The sequence below is a fragment of the Sturnira hondurensis genome, unplaced genomic scaffold (assembly GCF_014824575.4).
Source record: "Sturnira hondurensis isolate 20B ecotype Veracruz unplaced genomic scaffold, ASM1482457v3 Scaffold0009719, whole genome shotgun sequence".
NCBI classification, from domain to species: domain Eukaryota; kingdom Metazoa; phylum Chordata; class Mammalia; order Chiroptera; family Phyllostomidae; genus Sturnira; species Sturnira hondurensis.
Window position 1 is genome coordinate 865,905 of NW_028082350.1, and position 17,857 is coordinate 883,761.

The following is a 17,857-nucleotide window of genomic DNA, read 5'->3' on the forward strand; positions in this document are numbered from 1 at the left end:
CCATCCTAATGGGTATGAAAACTCACCAGTTTTAAAACTTTATTATATCAAAGGATGCTTGAAGTGGTTGTTCTGAAATTCAACTTTTATTTTTATTACCTCAACTCAATATATCAAAATGGCTCTTGTATCTCTTTTGTATGCTAGTCCCACTTTTCTTAGAACTTTGTCTCCAATTTTTTATACTATGATGAGCTTTACTCAGGTATTGGGGACTTGACTACTCCAGGATGTTGTTCATTAGACGGTGCCATGGCACATGATATTCAGTGGCTTGTTGGTAACATTGGTGAAACATAAGTGGAAGACACTTTTCTTTCTCCTTATTGATTGTTGCTTTGTTGAATAGTGTGCTGTTTTAACAGCAGAATTCAACAATATCTTTAAATTCTATTGCTGATCCACAGTGGATTATTTGTATAATTTTTCTGAAACAGACTGACATACAATCAAAGTAACCTTTGAAAAGTATTTTAGAATTTTATAGCTTTCATGTAAATTAATATTTTTTTACTCACTAGATTACCAGTTTATGTAAATTAATATTTTTTTACTCACTAGATTACCAGTTTATTATAAAGGACATTAAAATATACAAATCAACAGCCAGCTGAAGGAAGAAATAAATAGGGCAAGGTCCTGAACAAAAGACATAATAAAAAAAGACACCTTGCCCTGGCTGGTGTAACTCAGTGGGCTGAGTGCTGTCCTGCAAACCAAAGGGCTGCCAGTTCGATTCCCAGTCAGGGCACATGGCTGGGTGTGGGCCAGGTCCCCAGTTTGGGGTGCGTAAGAGGTAGCCACACATTGATGTTTCTCTCCCACTCTTTCTCCTCCCCTCCCTCTTTCTCTAAGAATAAATAAATAAAACCTTTTTTTTTAAAAGGCACCTTTATTGCTTACCCAGGAAATTCTAAGAGTTTTAAGAGCTCTGTGCTGGATGGAAATGAGATGAAGACCAAATATACACTTTTAACATAAATCAAAATCTCATGGTTTCCTTATTTTTATGTTTCCATAGTCATTTCATTAGGATTTTGGGAAGGAAAAGATGTGTGCTCAGAATGCCATCTTGAAATGATGGTGGCAGGAAAATGGAGGTAACTGTGCTTGAACAACAATTTAAAAGAGAGAAAAAAAGAATTAAGGGGTAGAATTATTACCACTTACCTATTCTTAAGAAACTAAAATGTAGGAAAGATAGGGAAAAACAATATAATAAATCATTTTATAGCAAATTTTGGATGATACCTTCCATGGTTTGTGATGTTGCTTTTTAAATTTAGTTGTAAGATTTTTCCAGATATTCAAAAGGTAGCTTCAGCTAGACCTAGCTGTGTGAAAGAAATTGAGAAACACTGGGTAGATCATGATGCCTGGCGCCATTCCCTTGAATGAGTTAGATAAGGGCTCCTGTGTTTCAGTATGTTGGTGAGTAGCAGCCAGACATACCAATTGCCCAAGTCCACTTGTGCTGACAGTATTAGATGATTTAGTCAGATCTTTGAATAGAGTTCATGACGCCCTTACCTATACTTGCTCAGTCTTTGGCTCGTAAAATGACCTTTGTTGTATAGTACAGTGTTCTAAAGATATATCTGTTCAAAGTATGTCTTTACTCAGTGTTGTTGCTAAGCAAACAGAAGAGACTTTTAGCCAAGGTCTTGCCATAGAGAGGTTATCCTATAGCTTGTGCTGTATAGGTTATATAGTTATGTATATTCCATCGCTTCCTCCTTAATTAAAGACTTCAGCAGCTAAGCCACTAACATTACGTGGTTTCTCCACAAGTTGGGATCAAGACCACTTTGCTGCGTATCACAAATGTCTCTCAAGGTTTCATGCTCAATGATGGGAATGACGAAGTGCTGTTCTGTCTCAGTTTGACAAGGCTGGTGACATTACTTTTCTTCATAGGTATTGGGGACTTTAAAAAGAGGCCTACAGATGAACCAACTTTTATCTTCTAAAGGAAAGTAAAAAGTGTATTAATAGACAACAATTTAGAAGTAAACAGATCAGAGACAGGGGATGTCACATATAAGAAGAGTGCCTAACATTTAATTTTATTTTGGAATGGTCAAAAATAAAAATTTAAAATATTCAAAAACTAGCTCTTTGATTCCATTTCAAGTCATACCCTTCCCATTTCTACAACTGACTCATTTTATGTTTGCTGTGATTAGACGTAGTATCTACCCCTTGGAATGTGGAACCTGGAGGTGATCAACTGAGAACCATGACCTACACTATAATTCTTAATAATCCGCTCACTGGGAAGTCCACCGCTGCCACTGAGAAGCAGGTATGTCTGCCCTGTCAGAACCACAGAAGAACCATGCACCTGGGAAGAGAGAAGATGCCTGTCTGAGTTGCCAGTTTACGAAACAATCTCATCAAGTAAATGGCAAGAAAAAATGTGAGGAGAAACTGTTACAGGTTAAAAGACACTCAAGAAACAGATCAACCATATATTCATGAGCTTTAAGGAACTGTTATTTTGTGTGTGTGTGTGTGTGTATGTGTGTGTGTGTGATGGTATTGTAGCTATGTTTTAAAGAAAAGTATCTAAAAAAATAAAGTATCTTTTAAAGAGGCATACTGAAGAATCTATGGAGAGAAATACTGAGGTGTTTATGGATGAAATTCTACTGATGTCTGGGATCTTTTAAAAGTAGCCTAGCCAGGCAGAGGAGGGTGGCTAGGTGTGAGGGAGGGGGGGAATGTGGGAATGGGGTACAGATGAAACAGGGCTAGGTGCGAGTTAGTGTTGTTGAAGCTGGTTGATGAGCTTATGAGAATTCATTATACTTCATTTCTACTCTTGTGTATGACTGAACCTTTAAAAAATAATAAATGGTTTAAAAAAGAATGCTATGGGAATTTGATTTGCAGAATCATGTCAAGGGTTTGGGTCAAATCACGATGGCTGCTGTGGCATATGGGAAAGAGATGGTGAGACATCGAATGCCCGGCTCTGTGCCAGTGTGGCACTGTGTCCACGTGGAGTTTGTGCATGGCCAGTTCGTGTTGGAGTGCAGTGTGTCTATTGTGCAAATAGTTCGAAAACACCTCTTAACATCTGAACTAATTCTGCTGTTGTAATTTTGTCCATCAGTGTTAAAAAGAACTTAAACTTTTTTCTCAAAAGATTTTTAGATAAATAAAAGTCTGGCACTTTGGCATTAGAGTGTCTTTGATAACCTTAGAGCACGGGTATAAAGGGCATGATCACAATGAGCAAGGCTTGCCCAGCAGCCACGCCAAATCCTGTTGAGGAAAAGTAGCGTTTTGTTTGTTTGCCTGCTCCCTTCATTTATTTGGTGAAGGGTGGTTTTATTACACCTTGGTGAATTTTGGGTGGTATCCTTAATTTTTTCAAATAATTTTTTAATTGTTTCCTAACAGGAAGATTTAAAATTCTTTAAAAACTAGTAATATACACAAGAGGTTATATGGTTCTTTTCTCCTCCTCCTATCTAAGAGAAAGAAAAATAATTATACTGTGAAATGACTGAGAGGCAGCAAATACCATTTCTGCAGGTCCTTTCTTCTCATTCGTAGATAGCACAGCCAGCATGGAGGCCCTTCTGGCCCTGTACATTGGCTTCTCATGTCTTTTGTAACACGTGAGAAGGAATTCTAATACATATGTTCTGAATTGGCAAGGAATTTGATGTATTAAACAAGTACATGCAAAAAAAATTATCTTATTTTGGCAGACACTGTATAAAGAAAGTCGGGAAGCGCAATTTTATTGGGTAGACTCAGAAGTGCTGACACATGATGTCCCCTACCATGACTACTTCTACACCCTGAACAGATACTACATCATCCCATCTTCAAAACAGAAGTGCCGGCTGAGGTGAGCTACTGTAGATGATGAGTGTTTTAGTCAGGGTAGGCTAGATTATGCTCTGGTACCATAGTAGTAATCCTAAAATCTTAGTGATGGCTTTCCACAACAGAGCTTTTTGCTTGTTCAAATTACACATCCATCCTTGGTCAGCAGAGGGATGGGGCTCCTCCCTCAAGGCCCAAGCCAATGAAGGCTTTGATATCTTGGAGCTACACAACCCAGATTATGTGGTGTTTCTGTTGCTACAGTAAGAGAGAGCTGTAGAACCATGCTCACAGTCTGTGGCCAGAACCCGACACCAGTCCCTCTTTAATGGCAAGGGGGCTGGGAGTTCTTGAGGGGCACAGGGTGAGGGGTGAATGACTCTTCTACAATGGGGAGTGAGCAGTGTTGGTGCATTAGAATTAGTGATGGGATGTCATCATATGCTTGGCCTAGTCTTAGCTAATGTAGTGATTTTCAACTAATTCCTGACCACTGGAGATTTTTTTACAAGGCATGTAGGAAATTTAGAATTTATTTTGAGCCTTTCCTGCTATGCAAAGAAAAGTCAGGAGTAGAGAAAGGAAAGAAGTAAAATCCCATGTACTTAGAAGGAAATTTTGATGAAATTATTAGTAGCACACAGTAATTTTTGAAAGAAGTTGTTATCAGTGAACAAATTTTCTTTTACAATCTAAATGACTTTGAATCCTTCTGGCTGTCCACTGAATACAATCTTATACTTAATGGCAATGTTAATATACTTAAATCCTTGTCCATTAAATAAATATTATCCTTATCCTATTAGAATCTCCACAGATTTGAAATACAGAAAACAGCCATGGGCCATTGTCAAATCTTTGATTGAGAAGAATTCCTGGAGCTCACTGGAAGACTATTTCAAACAGCTTGGTTTGTGCATTTCTTGATTTATCTGTTTTTGTAAAGACAGCATTTATTAACAGAATGGACTAATTGTGCATTTGGATTAATAGCAGAAACTGGTATATGGTGTTGGAATGTCTCCCACTGAAGTACTTGTAACCACCCCACTTGGACTTTCAAACTTCTAATTTTCATTGGTCCAACAAACACTTAAATAATTCTTACTATAAGCCAGATGTTGTTCTATGTGCTTCATAAATATCAACTCATTACAGCCCCATGAGGTAGGTACTGTTACTATTTTTCTCCATTTTACTGAACAAGAAATACTGAAACAGGGCACTCCACCGCTGGAGCGCACAGGGACACCTGTGCTTGCTAATCTCAGAGTGTCCTCAGGCCCACACTGTCCTCAGCAGCACAGTGTTCCTGGTTTTACACGGGCCCGCTAAGTAACGGTGTCCTGTACAAGTATGAACTTGGTGGAGGTGGGTGCTAGACTGGGGGGAGTAATATAGTAGTTCTATTTGGATATTCCTTAAAATACACACAAGAAAAAATATACTTACATGAGCATAATCAATTTTAGTTAAAGACAAGCTGGTGGTCAGTCAAGTCTTGTAATTTCTTGGTCATCCTCTAGTTTGTTGATTATTTACTTTATTTCCTTGCTTTTCTCTCTTTGGTTATTCTGTCATTAAACTCCTAATCAGGAGCAAAGAAACTGGAACTCAAAAATTAGTTTGGCCACTGGATAATGAACTTCTAATAAAAAATCTGGTAAAGGAAAAGATTGAAACAATTGACAAAAATGAGATTTTTTTAGGTTGTTTGCAAATTTTCATTATTAGGGCTTCCTTTTCTGCAAACCCTTATTGTAAATTAGAACTATTATATGCTACTCCTTCCTTGGAAATTGACCATCAAGTACCATACTCTATCTTGGAAATCTTTCTAATGATCCAGGATAGGCCTATTGTTTCTAAAACTTAAATTGTTACATTAATATTTAATATAGCACATGGCAAATTTGCTCTGATGATCTCATCATTTATTAATATAATTCATTCTTCCTAGAATAATGAAGCCTTATTATGGGATCACTGTACTCTCCAAAACTTTTCATTAGAGTAGGTTTGAATCTAGGCCATGAAACCCAAGTAATTGTCAAAGAAATTTTCCAAAGCTTAAAAAAACAAACAGAACACAACACAACCACTAACCCCCCAAAGATGAAGTTTATCTTATAGTTGAGGTTTCTCAACTACCCAAAGTTTTTTTTTCCCCTTTAGAATCAGATTTGCTAATGGAAGAATCTATGTTAAATCAGTCTGTTGAAGACCCTGGAAAACTTAGTGGCCTGCGAAGGAGAAGGCGAACGTTCAATCGAACAGCAGAGACAGTTCCTAAACTTGCTTCTCGGCGTTCTTCTGGAGATGGGGGTGTAGATGCCAAAGGGGATGTTACAGGTATCTGTTATCTGGTAAACAGAGATGAAAGGTTTTAGTTTACTTATATTAAGCAGAATATGTCTCTTTGGCAGTTGTAAAATGTCAGGCATGTGGTCAATAGAAGTATTTTACTGGGCCACATGGTATTTTAAAAATTGGACATTTTTGTATAAAAACTCAGATCTGAGAGCCCTGGATCCAAATACTTTCATAGCAACAATCAGTTGGAGCTTAATAGCTGCTGCCTCATTAGACCAAGTCCCCAGGTCACCAGTCCCCACCATTGTCCCTGGATGCTGGACACTTCACTCGTTAACTTCCCACCAAGCATTTTCAGACATTACATTTCTACCCCTGAATGTACTAAAATGGTTGTATGTTTTTAATGCTTATGTAGTTTCAGGGCTAGCCCAGCAAAACTGTAGAAATGGAATTTGACTTTTATTACCCTCACTCTCAATTTTAAAGGCATCCTGCATCTGCTGTTATTCCCTCTCTCTCAGAACTGTAAAACTGTAACACCTTCACATCCTTCCACATAAAAAATTCTCTTCCAAGGCTCATTTCTTAGTGTGAATATGTTTAAGCTTAATGGCTCTAATTTCAGAATTTAAAAGTATGGGCAATAGAGAACAGGTGGCAGTGACTTACAAAACTGTTTTCAGGAGGGAAGTATTATACATAAACCTACCTCAAATATTGTTTGAAGAAATGGAACTTAGCTACAGATCATACATGATGTATTGAATTGCATATTTAATTTTAGAGTAAATTAATTTTTAATATAGGCCAAATTTGAAGGGCTGATGTAAGTTTTCTTGTTGTAGATTTGACTCATATTACTCAGGATATCAGAAACAAACAAACAAAAAATGGTGCAGCAATGCACCCTAAATCACTTTTTCCCTTACAAATAGTTTCTTAAGTTTCTAGTTATTTCAAATGAAATTAAACTTTTTCCAGTTGTAATCACAGTCCCGATTCTAATGCAGCCTCTGTGTGTGTGTGTGTGTGTGTGTGTGTGTTTGTGTGTGTTATCTGTAGGAAAGAAAAAGGAAGCGGAAAACTGGAACACTGCCCTTATCGTGGTGATGAGTGTTTTGTAAGTATTGGTTCTTGAATGCTTATTTAGCTTGTGTTTTTACCTTTAACAGTTTACAAAAGGATTTGAATGCATTTGTATATTATTGTATAGAACTTACCACTATTTGACCAGTTTGAACTTACAAAAACAGTAATTTTACAACATATTCTTCAGTCTGATAGTTTTGATGTATGAGTTTCAGAAAAATCACTAAATTTGAGCAAATACCAAGTACACATTCAATAAATGTTTTTATTTTTAAACTAATTTGATTTATTTCTTCTATCATAGAATTTTATGGGATGTTCCATAAATTTAAAGGGAGTATTTATATATGTAGGCTAGTGAAATCCCAATAATGCTGTTTTATTCTTTTGATTAGACCAGTAGTCCTTACCCTTTCCTGTGCATAAGAATCACTTGCTAAAATGAAGATTTCTTGGCCCCAAGTCCAGAGACTGAGTCAGTAGGTCTCGAGTAGGGATCAGGAATCAGTATTTCAAAACACTCTGTGCAGGTTATTCTGATGAAAGTGATTGAAGATCCCACGAAGAGAGATACTGGGCAATTAGTCTGAATTTCATATTCTATAGTAATCCATTTGGCCAGTTATGTTCAGACTACTATTATCTACATGGCTATATGTGAATGTCGGGGTAGTCACTTAGATTCCATTGACTTGGCTCCGACTGGGTGACACACTCGGGGATTTTTTGGAATGAAGTTCTCATATCAGCTGTTTTTTTCTAATTACAGATTTCAGAACATAGAAAACGATTATTGTGCCTTTGAGTTTTATAAGAAGGTTTTTATCTTCCAGTTAGGTTGATTTGCTATGGCAGTTTTGAATAGTAAATATCATCAGTGGTCTTTTGCTTTACTTTGCAGAAAGTTTATACTCAAATGTCGAAATGTTCATTAGTGAACCATTTCAGTGCCATAATAAGTTCATAAATTTGATTTTATTGTTACAATATAAGCTTTCATTTTAAAAAATATTCTCTTCTGGATAAAGGGAATACTGTATATATTTTTAAGGGCAAGTCAGATATTTTAACAGAAAAAATGAGATGTGGTGCCACCTATGTATTTGTATATGTGTATAATAAGAAATATATTCATTCACTGGAAAGGCTGCCGTGAGAACAAATAAAGTTCATTTAGCATTTAACATTTTGTACACTACACCATTAATGTATATTTGGGGTTTTATACTTTCTTAGTCCAAGTTAAACTAGAGGAAATTTTTGCTGAATGGTGATTTTTAAAAATTTATTTTGGTTTCCACTGGGAATAGCAAGTACATCATGATCTACCTAAGATTAGTCTATATTGATCTTCATTTTCTGTTTGAAGTACAGCATTATGGTTTTATAACCGCTTAAGCCAAAAGCACCCAAAACAGATACTGAAAGCTCACCTGGTCGATCTCTAAGCCAGGGGCCGCACATCTGCCCTGGCTGCGGTTCCTAACAGAGCGGATGTCGGGGACCATCTCGACCTGCTTCAAGGGCTTCATTGTCCTCCACTTGCCTTCTAACTTTTCCCTCAATGTCTGTTTAGTACTTACAAGTAATTATTTTATGTAATAGGGATAACTGATTTAAATGTTAACAATAATTGAAAACTGGTCTGGATAATACACATTTTTGAAGGTTTTGCATGTATATTCTGCATTAGCAATGCTTCAGGTCTGGGGAAGAGTGGATTAACCGGGTATGCTTTGCTCTGCCTAGTTTGCTGTTGCTAGTTTTGTTGAATGTAACACTGTTTCTGAAGCTGTCAAAGATAGAATATGCTGCTCAGTCCTTTTACCGTCTCCACCTCCAAGAAGAGAAATCTTTGAAGTAAGTCTTTTTTTCCTCCTCCAACCTGTTATTATTTCAGTAATTCCCTAGTCGAAGAAAACTCCTGTTTTAGAGATTTTGGTCTATTAACTATTCTGTAGTCGTACTTTTTTTTGTTTCTTAATTTTTTTGTTTGTAAATTTATGGAGTACTGGTAATTTCTGGAAATAAAAATATTAGGAGTTATTTTCCTGAATTTTAATATGGTATTTTTCTTTCAGTTTAGCCTCTGATATGGTGTCAAGAGCAGAATACAATCAAAAGCATAAAGACCAGGCCCCTCGTTTAAAAGGAGTGCTCCGAGACTCCATTGTGATGCTCGAAGAGGTAGGCCACTCTGTGTGCTTTCTCACCAGTTTGGACCCGGTGCTGCTCGGCTGTGGGAGAATATTCCATATACCATTATTGTAAGAAACTCCCTCCTAGAGGCACTACCCTTGCCTTGCCAATTTTTGTATTATGCATAGTATGCACATAGTCCCTGGTACATTTTTTTATAAAATAGGAGCATACTGCAAACACCATTGTGTATCTTTTTTTTTTCAATTAGTGATACATTTTGAAGATGTTTCCATATCATCATACTTACATCTATTTCTTTCTTTTTAGTGATTCTTCTATATGAAATTTTATGCTTAATTTAACCCTTTTTATAGAAATGATAGATACTATATACACTGTTCATTATTTTGTTGAAGATATTTCCGTATGAGGATATAAAGCGCTTCCTCTTCTTTTAGCAGCTGCATGGAATTCAACTATATAAACATGCCCCAATTATTTTTACTGTGTATCCACTGAAGGCTGAACATTTAGGTTGCTTCAGTGTTTTGCTATAAACATTATCTTTTGAACATAGTATTATCAATGTGTGCCACATACTTCCATGAACCAAAAGTTAGGATTCCCTTTGAAAAATAAAGATTAATATTTCCATTATAATATATATGTTTACTTTTCAAAATTGAAGAAATAGAGAATAGAAGAAAACCTATAGTTCTAGCATTCAGACATAACCACTGTTAATATTTTATTTCCTTTCATCCTTTTCTCCCATGTGTAGGTTTGTTTTTTAGAAGAATCAACTATTGAGCATTTCATAGTATATCATGTGGGACACTGAAGGATGTAACTTCAACTAGACACTCTTCAAGTGCACAGTATCTACAGTTCCTTAGTAATTTTCTCCTCTTACTCTTCAGCAAGGAGTATATCATATTCCCACTTTTCTCCTCATTATCTCCTTCCATTGCCCCTCACTTTCAACTGATGACTGTGCATCAAGGAAGAAAGAGACTTTTCCTCTCCTTCTATCACGAAGTCTGCAGACCCTCCTATTGCTGCACCCTGTCTTCTCCACTCCAGTTGGATGCATTCCTCAGCCTATGATAGGCCAGTCCCAGCACGTGTTAGCAGGAGACGCCATGCATCTCCCTTCTAGTTTTCCCATTTTCAGTCTCCCTCATTCAGTGGATCTTAACTATCAGCACATTACTGTGCTATGTTATCTCCTGCATTTAAAAACCTACACCATATCCACATCATCTCTCTACTCCCTTTCATGGTCGAGCTCTTTCAGACTTGCCTACTCTGGCTGTCACTACTTTATCCTTCATATATCATTCACTTTTGTAAGTTTTTATTTTCTCTAAAGTCACTCTTTCATGTAGTTTAAAGAGTTAACTTGTTCTATAAGATTTGTTGAGAAAATAGCAATCCCAGCACACTCTTCTCCATTTCTTTCCTAAGACAAGAATCTTTTACTTTATTCTGTTGGTGTTTAACCTTCACATTCATAAATAAGCATATATTGATACGTCTTGATTTTTCAGTTTTAGATATTTTGTTTTGACTTCCTATTAGGGAAGTCAAAAGAACACAGTGATTTTGTTTTCTTTCCTTTCATCTCATCTTCCCCGTTTCAAACTTCCCCATTCTCCCAAATGAAGTCATACTTTTGGTTAGGTCAATATTTAGTGTTTGCTTTGTTTTGACCAACTTTGCCATTCTGAACTGTGCCACAGAATAAACTATAACTGCTTTTTCTTTTCTGTTCTTTTTCTTATCCCTGAATTTCATTATGGTTGATTAGTTTTATCAATATTATTTACAAGTATTTCATCCTGTCTATTGTATAAATCTCCTATAATCATTCACCTTAGGCATTCTGTCAATGGAGCCTCTGTCTGTCTGGCTCCAGGCAGGTCTGTGGCCCTCTGTGTGGGTGTCCAGCTGTCATCCATCTCCTCTGTTTCCTATGGCACATGTTCTCTCCTTGTTTAATTTACTTCCTCTTTTTAATGGAGCATATCCTTTAGAAGCCTCCTAAGAAAGAGTATGGAGGTAAATATTTTAAGATTCCACTTGTCTGAAAATTTTTTATTCTGTCCTTCTCTTTGATTAATAGTTAGGGTGGGGATGGAATTCTAACTTGGAAATAATGTTTTTTTAGAATGGTTAAGGCATTGCTCCATTGCCTTTTGGCTTCCAGTGCTACCATTGAGAATTCTGGAGGATGGTATCATTCTTAATCTCTTAATGTGGAAACTCATGCCCTTTAGTTCTGGGAAGTATTGTTTTATATATTTGATGGTTTTGTTCCTTTCACTATCTATAGTTCCTAAAATTCAGTTAATTGGACAGATTGTCTAATTTTCTTAACCTGTTTTTCCAAATTCCATCTCTTTGCCTTTTTTATTTTGCTTTCTCAGTGATTTCCTCATCTTAATCTTTATTTTTATTTTGTATACATATATTTTTTATTAAAGTAAGTGTTCTAGAGATTATTGATTAAAAACCTCCAGGAGTCTAAAAAGTTTAGATGTACTTTCATTTATAATTCTAATTGTAACCTTAGAATATTATATCTTGCAGAAAAAGCAAAGTCTTTCTCAATTATATTTTAACTCAATCTATAAACACATCATTTTAAGTTTTGTCATTTATAGACAGACATTGTCTTACTCTGATGCATTTGAAAATGTTACATAAAAAATTTTTCTATTGAGTTTTAAAATTTTTGCTAATTAATTTTTAATATCAAGGAGCTGTTATTCCTCTGAATTTTCATTTTTATGGCACTGTGATTTTCATTTTTTATGGCATCCATCATAATTGGGACTCTCTGTTCTTCCTGGACTTGCATATCTATTTCCTTCACCAAATTAGGGAAGTTTTCTTTCACCATTTTTTTAGATATGTTTCCAATTTCTTGCTCTTCCTCTTCTCCATCTGGCACCCATATGATGTGAATATTGGACCTCTTGAAGTTGTCCCAGAGGCTCTTTATACTATTGTCATTTTTTGGATTTTTTCTTCTTGTTCTGATTGGTTACTTTTTGCTTCCTTACATTCCAAATCATTGATTTGATTCTTGGCTTCATCCATTCTATTGTTGTTTTCCTGTAAATTGTTCTTTACTTCAATAAGTGTGCCCTTCGTTTCCGACTGAGTCTTTTTTATGCTGCTGATGCCCTCACTAAGTTCCTTGAATATCCTTATAACTAGTGTTTTGAACTCTGCTTCTGCTAGTTTATCTCTTTCATTTACCTCTTTTTCTGGAGTTTTGATCTGTTCTTTCATTTGGGCCATGTTTCTTTGTCTCCTCATTTTGGCAGCCTCCTTGTGTTTGTTTCTATGTATTAGGTAGAACAGCTTTGACTGTGTCTTGGTAGTGTGGCCTAATGAGTAGGTGTTCTATAGGGTCTAGTGGCAGAGCCTCCACTATCACTCAAGTTGGGTACTTGAGGTGCGCCCTTCGTGTGGGCTGAGTACACCCTCCTCTTATAGTTGAGCCTTGGTTTCTGTTGGCGGATCAATGGAAGGGATTTACCCAGGCCAGTCAGCTGCAAGGACTGGCTGTGACCACTTACCACCAACCTCCACCATCCATGGAAAATCACCTGTGCAGAGCCAGGGTGGTAGTGTATAGCCATCCAATGGGTGCATTGGCCCTGGGGTTTTCCAGGGGTGGGGTGCAGGCCAAGGTCAGCCCTACCTGTGTTTTGCTTGGGGCATTATGCCTGAGTTATAAAGCAATCTGAGGTGGCCACTACTTGTGTTAGGCTTGGAGATTCCCAGGTGAAACCAAGCTTAACTCTAATCTGGCTGCTGCTAGGGCTCACTGAATCTAGCTGTTGGCTTGTTTGATAGGATTTAGGATCCAAGACCAGCCATTCTTATGGAAAAGGAGCTTGGGTGGGCCCATAGGTTGGGTATGGGAGCTCCTCTGGGGATCTCCAAGGTGGGTCAAACAGTGTTAGCCAGACTGATGGAGTCTCAGATATGGCACCAACTTGCTGGCTCTGTGGAGGGAGGGTTTAGAGAAGGTACAATGGCTTCTGCTCATCTTGATGCCAGACACTTCAGTTTCTCTCCGTAGACCACTGGTGCCCTTCAAGCTGCTACCCAGTTGCTAGAGTTCAGAGGGAGTGAGTCTGAGTAGGTGAGTCTATGTGTGGGTTCTTTAAGAGGAACTGCTTAAGCCTCCAGCAGTTTCTTCCACTGACTCAATCCTTGCTGGTTTTTGCAGCCAGAAGTTGTGAGTACTTATCTTCCTGGTACTGGAACCCTGGGCTAGGGGACCTGGTGTGGGGCTGGGACTCCTCACTCCTGAGATATCCCTCCCAAATTTTTATCCACATGGGTGTGGGACCAGCCTGTTTTGCATCTGTGCCCCACCTACCAGTATGAATGGATGTGATTTCTTTAATTCCGTGGTTGTCAGACTTCCATTGAGCTCGGTTTCTGTCTTTCTTGAGTGACAGTTATTCTATATTTTAGTTGTAATTTTGATGATAGGTGAAGTGGTAAGGCCACGTCTGCCTAGGCCACCATCTTGACTGAAGTGGGTCATGATCTTTTTACATAGCCAAATCTTTCTCTCTCTGATCTATTACTGACAGTTAAATAATTTTTTTTCTTCTTGCATACTCACTTTTCATCAAAATCCTTTCCCTTCTTTCCTGATTTCTATACTTAGTGTTAGAGAATTTCTTTAGAGTCTGTAGTCCTTGCTTGTCTGCTCATGTGGCTCAGAATCTCTAAACATGTGGGTCAGGCTGGTCTACCCTGAACTTCTCTGTAGATTTGGCTGGGCTATTGATTCAGAAATCCTCATCTGAGTATGTTTAGGTGTCTGGATTTTTGGATCCATCACTTTCCATAGAGAAGACTCTTCCAGTCTCCTATATGAAGGATTTAAGGGCTGGCTGCCAGCATTTTAGAGGCTGATTGAAAGAGAAGGATGGGGAGGCCAGAGCAGAGGGGATGGTCTCAACATTCAGTATACATGTGTTCATGTAATCCCCCTGCTTTTGGTATGGTACCATTGTCCTTAATGATGTCTTGGTATCCCCTGAGCCAATGAGCTCAAGGACCCTCTGTTTCTTTTTTTTTCTTTTAAATATTTTATTGTTTATGTTATTATAGGTGTTCCACTTTTTCCCCCCTTACCCCCCATCCCCACAGTCAATCCCCTCAGCATTGCCCATGTCCATGGGTCATGTATATATATATTCTTTGATAATCCCCTCACCTTCTTTCAACAAGTCCCCANGCTATTGATTCAGAAATCCTCATCTGAGTATGTTTAGGTGTCTGGATTTTTGGATCCATCACTTTCCATAGAGAAGACTCTTCCAGTCTCCTATATGAAGGATTTAAGGGCTGGCTGCCAGCATTTTAGAGGCTGATTGAAAGAGAAAGATGGGGAGGTCAGAGCAGAGGGGATGGTCTCAACATTCAGTATACATGTTTTCATGTAATCCCCCTGCTTTTGGTACGGTACCATTGTCCTTAATGATGTCTTGGTATCCCCTGAGCCAATGAGCTCAGGGACCCTCTGTTTCTTTTTTTTTTCTTTTAAATATTTTATTGTTTATGTTATTATAGGTGTCCCACTTTTCCCCCCTTACCCCCCATCCCCACAGTCAATCCCCTCAGCATTGTCCATGTCCATGGGTCATGTATATATATTCTTTGATAATCCCCTCACCTTCTTTCAACAAGTCCCCAACTCCTATTTCCCCTTTTAGAGTTGTCAGTCTGTTCCATGTTTCTAAGCCACTGGTTCTATTTTGGTCATTAGTTTGTTCATTAGATCCCACTTAAAAGTGAGATCATATGGTATCTGTCTTTCATTGACTGGTTTATTTCACTTAACATAATAGTCTCCAGTTCCTTCCATGCTGTTGCAAAAAGTAAGAATTCATTTTGTTTTATTGCTGCATAGTATTTCATTGTATCAATGTATCACAGCTTTTTTATCCACTCATATACTGATGGAACTTAGGCTGTTTCCAGATCTTGGCCATTGTAAATAACACTGCTATGAACATATGGGTGCATATATTTTTTGAATTGGTGTCTTGGAATTCTTAGAATATAATTCTAGAAGTGGAATTGCTGGGTCAAAAAGCAGTTCCTTATTTAATTTTTTGAGGAAATTTAGTACTATTTTTCACAGTGGCCTCACCAGTCTGCATTCCCACCAACAATGTACTAGGTTTCCCTTTTCTCCACATCCTCAGCAGCACATATTTTTTGTTGATTTATTAATGATAGCCATTTTCGCAGGTATGAGGTGATATTTTATTGTGGTTTTAATTTGCATCTCTCTGATGGCTAGTGATGTTGAGCATTTTCTCATGAGTCTATGGGCCATCTGTATGTCCTCCTTGGACAAGTGTCTGTTCAGGTCCTTTGGCCATTTTTTAATTGGATGTTTGTCTTCTTGGTGTTGAGTTGTATGAGTTCTATATATATTTTGGAGACTAAACCCTTGTCTGATGTATCATTGGCAAATACATTCTCCCATATAGTGGGTTCCTTCTTTATTTTGCTGATGGCTTCTTTTTTGCTTTTAAGATTTTATTTATTTTTAGATAGAGAGGAAGGGAGGGAGAAAGGGCGGGAGAGAAACATCAATGTGTGAGAGATACATTGATCGGTTGCCTCTTGCATGCCCCCACGTGGGGACCCAGCCTGCAACCCAGGCATGTGCCCTGACTGGGAGTTGAACCCACCATCCTTTGGTTCGCAGGACAGCATTCAATCCACTGAGCCACACCAGCCAGGGTGCTTATGGTTTCTTTAGCTGTGCAGCTTCTATAATTTGATATAGTCCCATTTATTTTTCCTTTGTTTCCCTTGCCTAGCAGATATATTGGCAAACTATTACTACATGAGATATCTGAAGTTTTACTGCCTATGTTTTCCTTTAGGGTTTTTATGGTATCACAACATATGTAAGTCTTTTATTCATTTTGAGTTTATTCTGCTACATGGTGTAAGTTGGTGGTCTAGTTATATGTATCTTTTGCGAGTACCAGTCCAGTTCTCCCAACACCATTTATTGAAGAGACTTGCCTTTACTCCACTGTATGCTCTTGCCTCATCAAATATTAATTGACCATAAAGGCATGGATTTATTTCTGGGCTATTTTTCTCCATTGATCTATGTATCTCTTCTTAGGCTAGTAGCAGGCTGTTTTGATTATAATGGCCTTATAGTGTAGTTTTTAAAAAAGATTTTATTTATTTATTTTTAGAGAGAGGGGAAAGGAGGAAGAGTGGGAGAGAAACACCAATATGTGGTTGCCTCTCACACACTTCCAACTGGGGGCATGGACTGCAACCCAGGCATGTGCCCTGACTAGGAATTGAACTGCAACCCTTGGGTGTATAGGCTGGCACTCAATCCACTGAGCCACACCAAGCCAGAGCTGTAGTTTTATATCAGGTATTATGATCCCTCCAATTTTGTTTTTCTTTCTCAAGATTGCTGAGGCTATTTGGGGTCTTTTTTGTTTCCATGTACGTTTTTGGAATATTTGTCCTACACCTGTGAAATATGTCATTGGTATTTTAATATGTATTGCATTGAATCTATAGATTGCTTTGGGTAGTTTGGAGATTTTGGTGATGTTAATTCTTCCAATCCATGAACACAGAATGTGCTTCCACTTACTTCTATCTTCCTCAATTTCTTTCTTCAGTGTCCTATAGTTTTCTGAATACAGGTCTTTTACCTCTTTGGTTAAATTTATTCCTAGGTACCTTATTTTTTTGAGACTCTTTGTTTTATATCCTCTCCAGAAAGTAAGATTTCAGACATCTGTACAGGTATAGGAGAGAGACCATATGCCCAAAGATTCATTTGATCCTTCCTATTTTAGCCTCTTTCTCTCATTTCCTACTCTCAGAGATACCTGACCATCAGTTCCTGAGGATTTTGAGGATTCTTCGGGGTAAATTTTGTTGGTTCTCATCTTTCTTTACTATTAGCTTAGTATTCAGTTTTTTTAGGCTGCAAAGTCATTCCTCTGCTTTCCAATTTCCAAAGTTGTTTTGCAACAGCTTTTCTCACTTTGTTACCTGCATTTGTGTTTTAGGTCTTAAAAAAATCCTCCTGTGAGGTTCAGTGGGGAGGAAAACTTGATGCATATGCTGTTCAGTGCCCTCTGCTTTTTTTCTTCTCCACCATCTTCCACTGATGTTGCGTGAGCTAAGATGCCTAGTGACCTCTGGCTTGTATCATTAATGTGCCTTTTTCTAGTTTTCATCTTACAGTGTAAGCATTTTGACAGAGCTGACCACTCTTTTCTTGTAGTGTATCTAATCTTGCTTTCTTTAAAACCATGGGAAAAAGCCAAGTTTTATTTCTGAAATAATTCATATATTATAAAGTTGACCCTTTTAAAGGATTATTAGTATATTCACACATTTATGCAACCATCACCACTAATTC

General features: G+C 37.6%; 1 protein-coding gene across 3 annotated transcripts in view; it reads left to right on the forward strand.

Annotated features, from left to right (window-relative positions):
* Positions 1–17,857, forward strand: part of GRAMD1C (GRAM domain containing 1C) — a 102,082-nt gene that overhangs the window by 81,358 nt on the left and 2,867 nt on the right. For all 3 annotated transcript variants that reach the window (XM_037057397.1, XM_037057398.1, XM_037057399.1), the window contains 7 exons: positions 2,187–2,305; positions 3,723–3,865; positions 4,650–4,753; positions 6,019–6,195; positions 7,222–7,279; positions 8,998–9,108; positions 9,330–9,435. In XM_037057397.1, the coding sequence (XP_036913292.1) occupies positions 2,187–2,305; positions 3,723–3,865; positions 4,650–4,753; positions 6,019–6,195; positions 7,222–7,279; positions 8,998–9,108; positions 9,330–9,435 (818 nt within the window). The remainder of the gene's footprint in view (positions 1–2,186; positions 2,306–3,722; positions 3,866–4,649; positions 4,754–6,018; positions 6,196–7,221; positions 7,280–8,997; positions 9,109–9,329; positions 9,436–17,857) is intronic.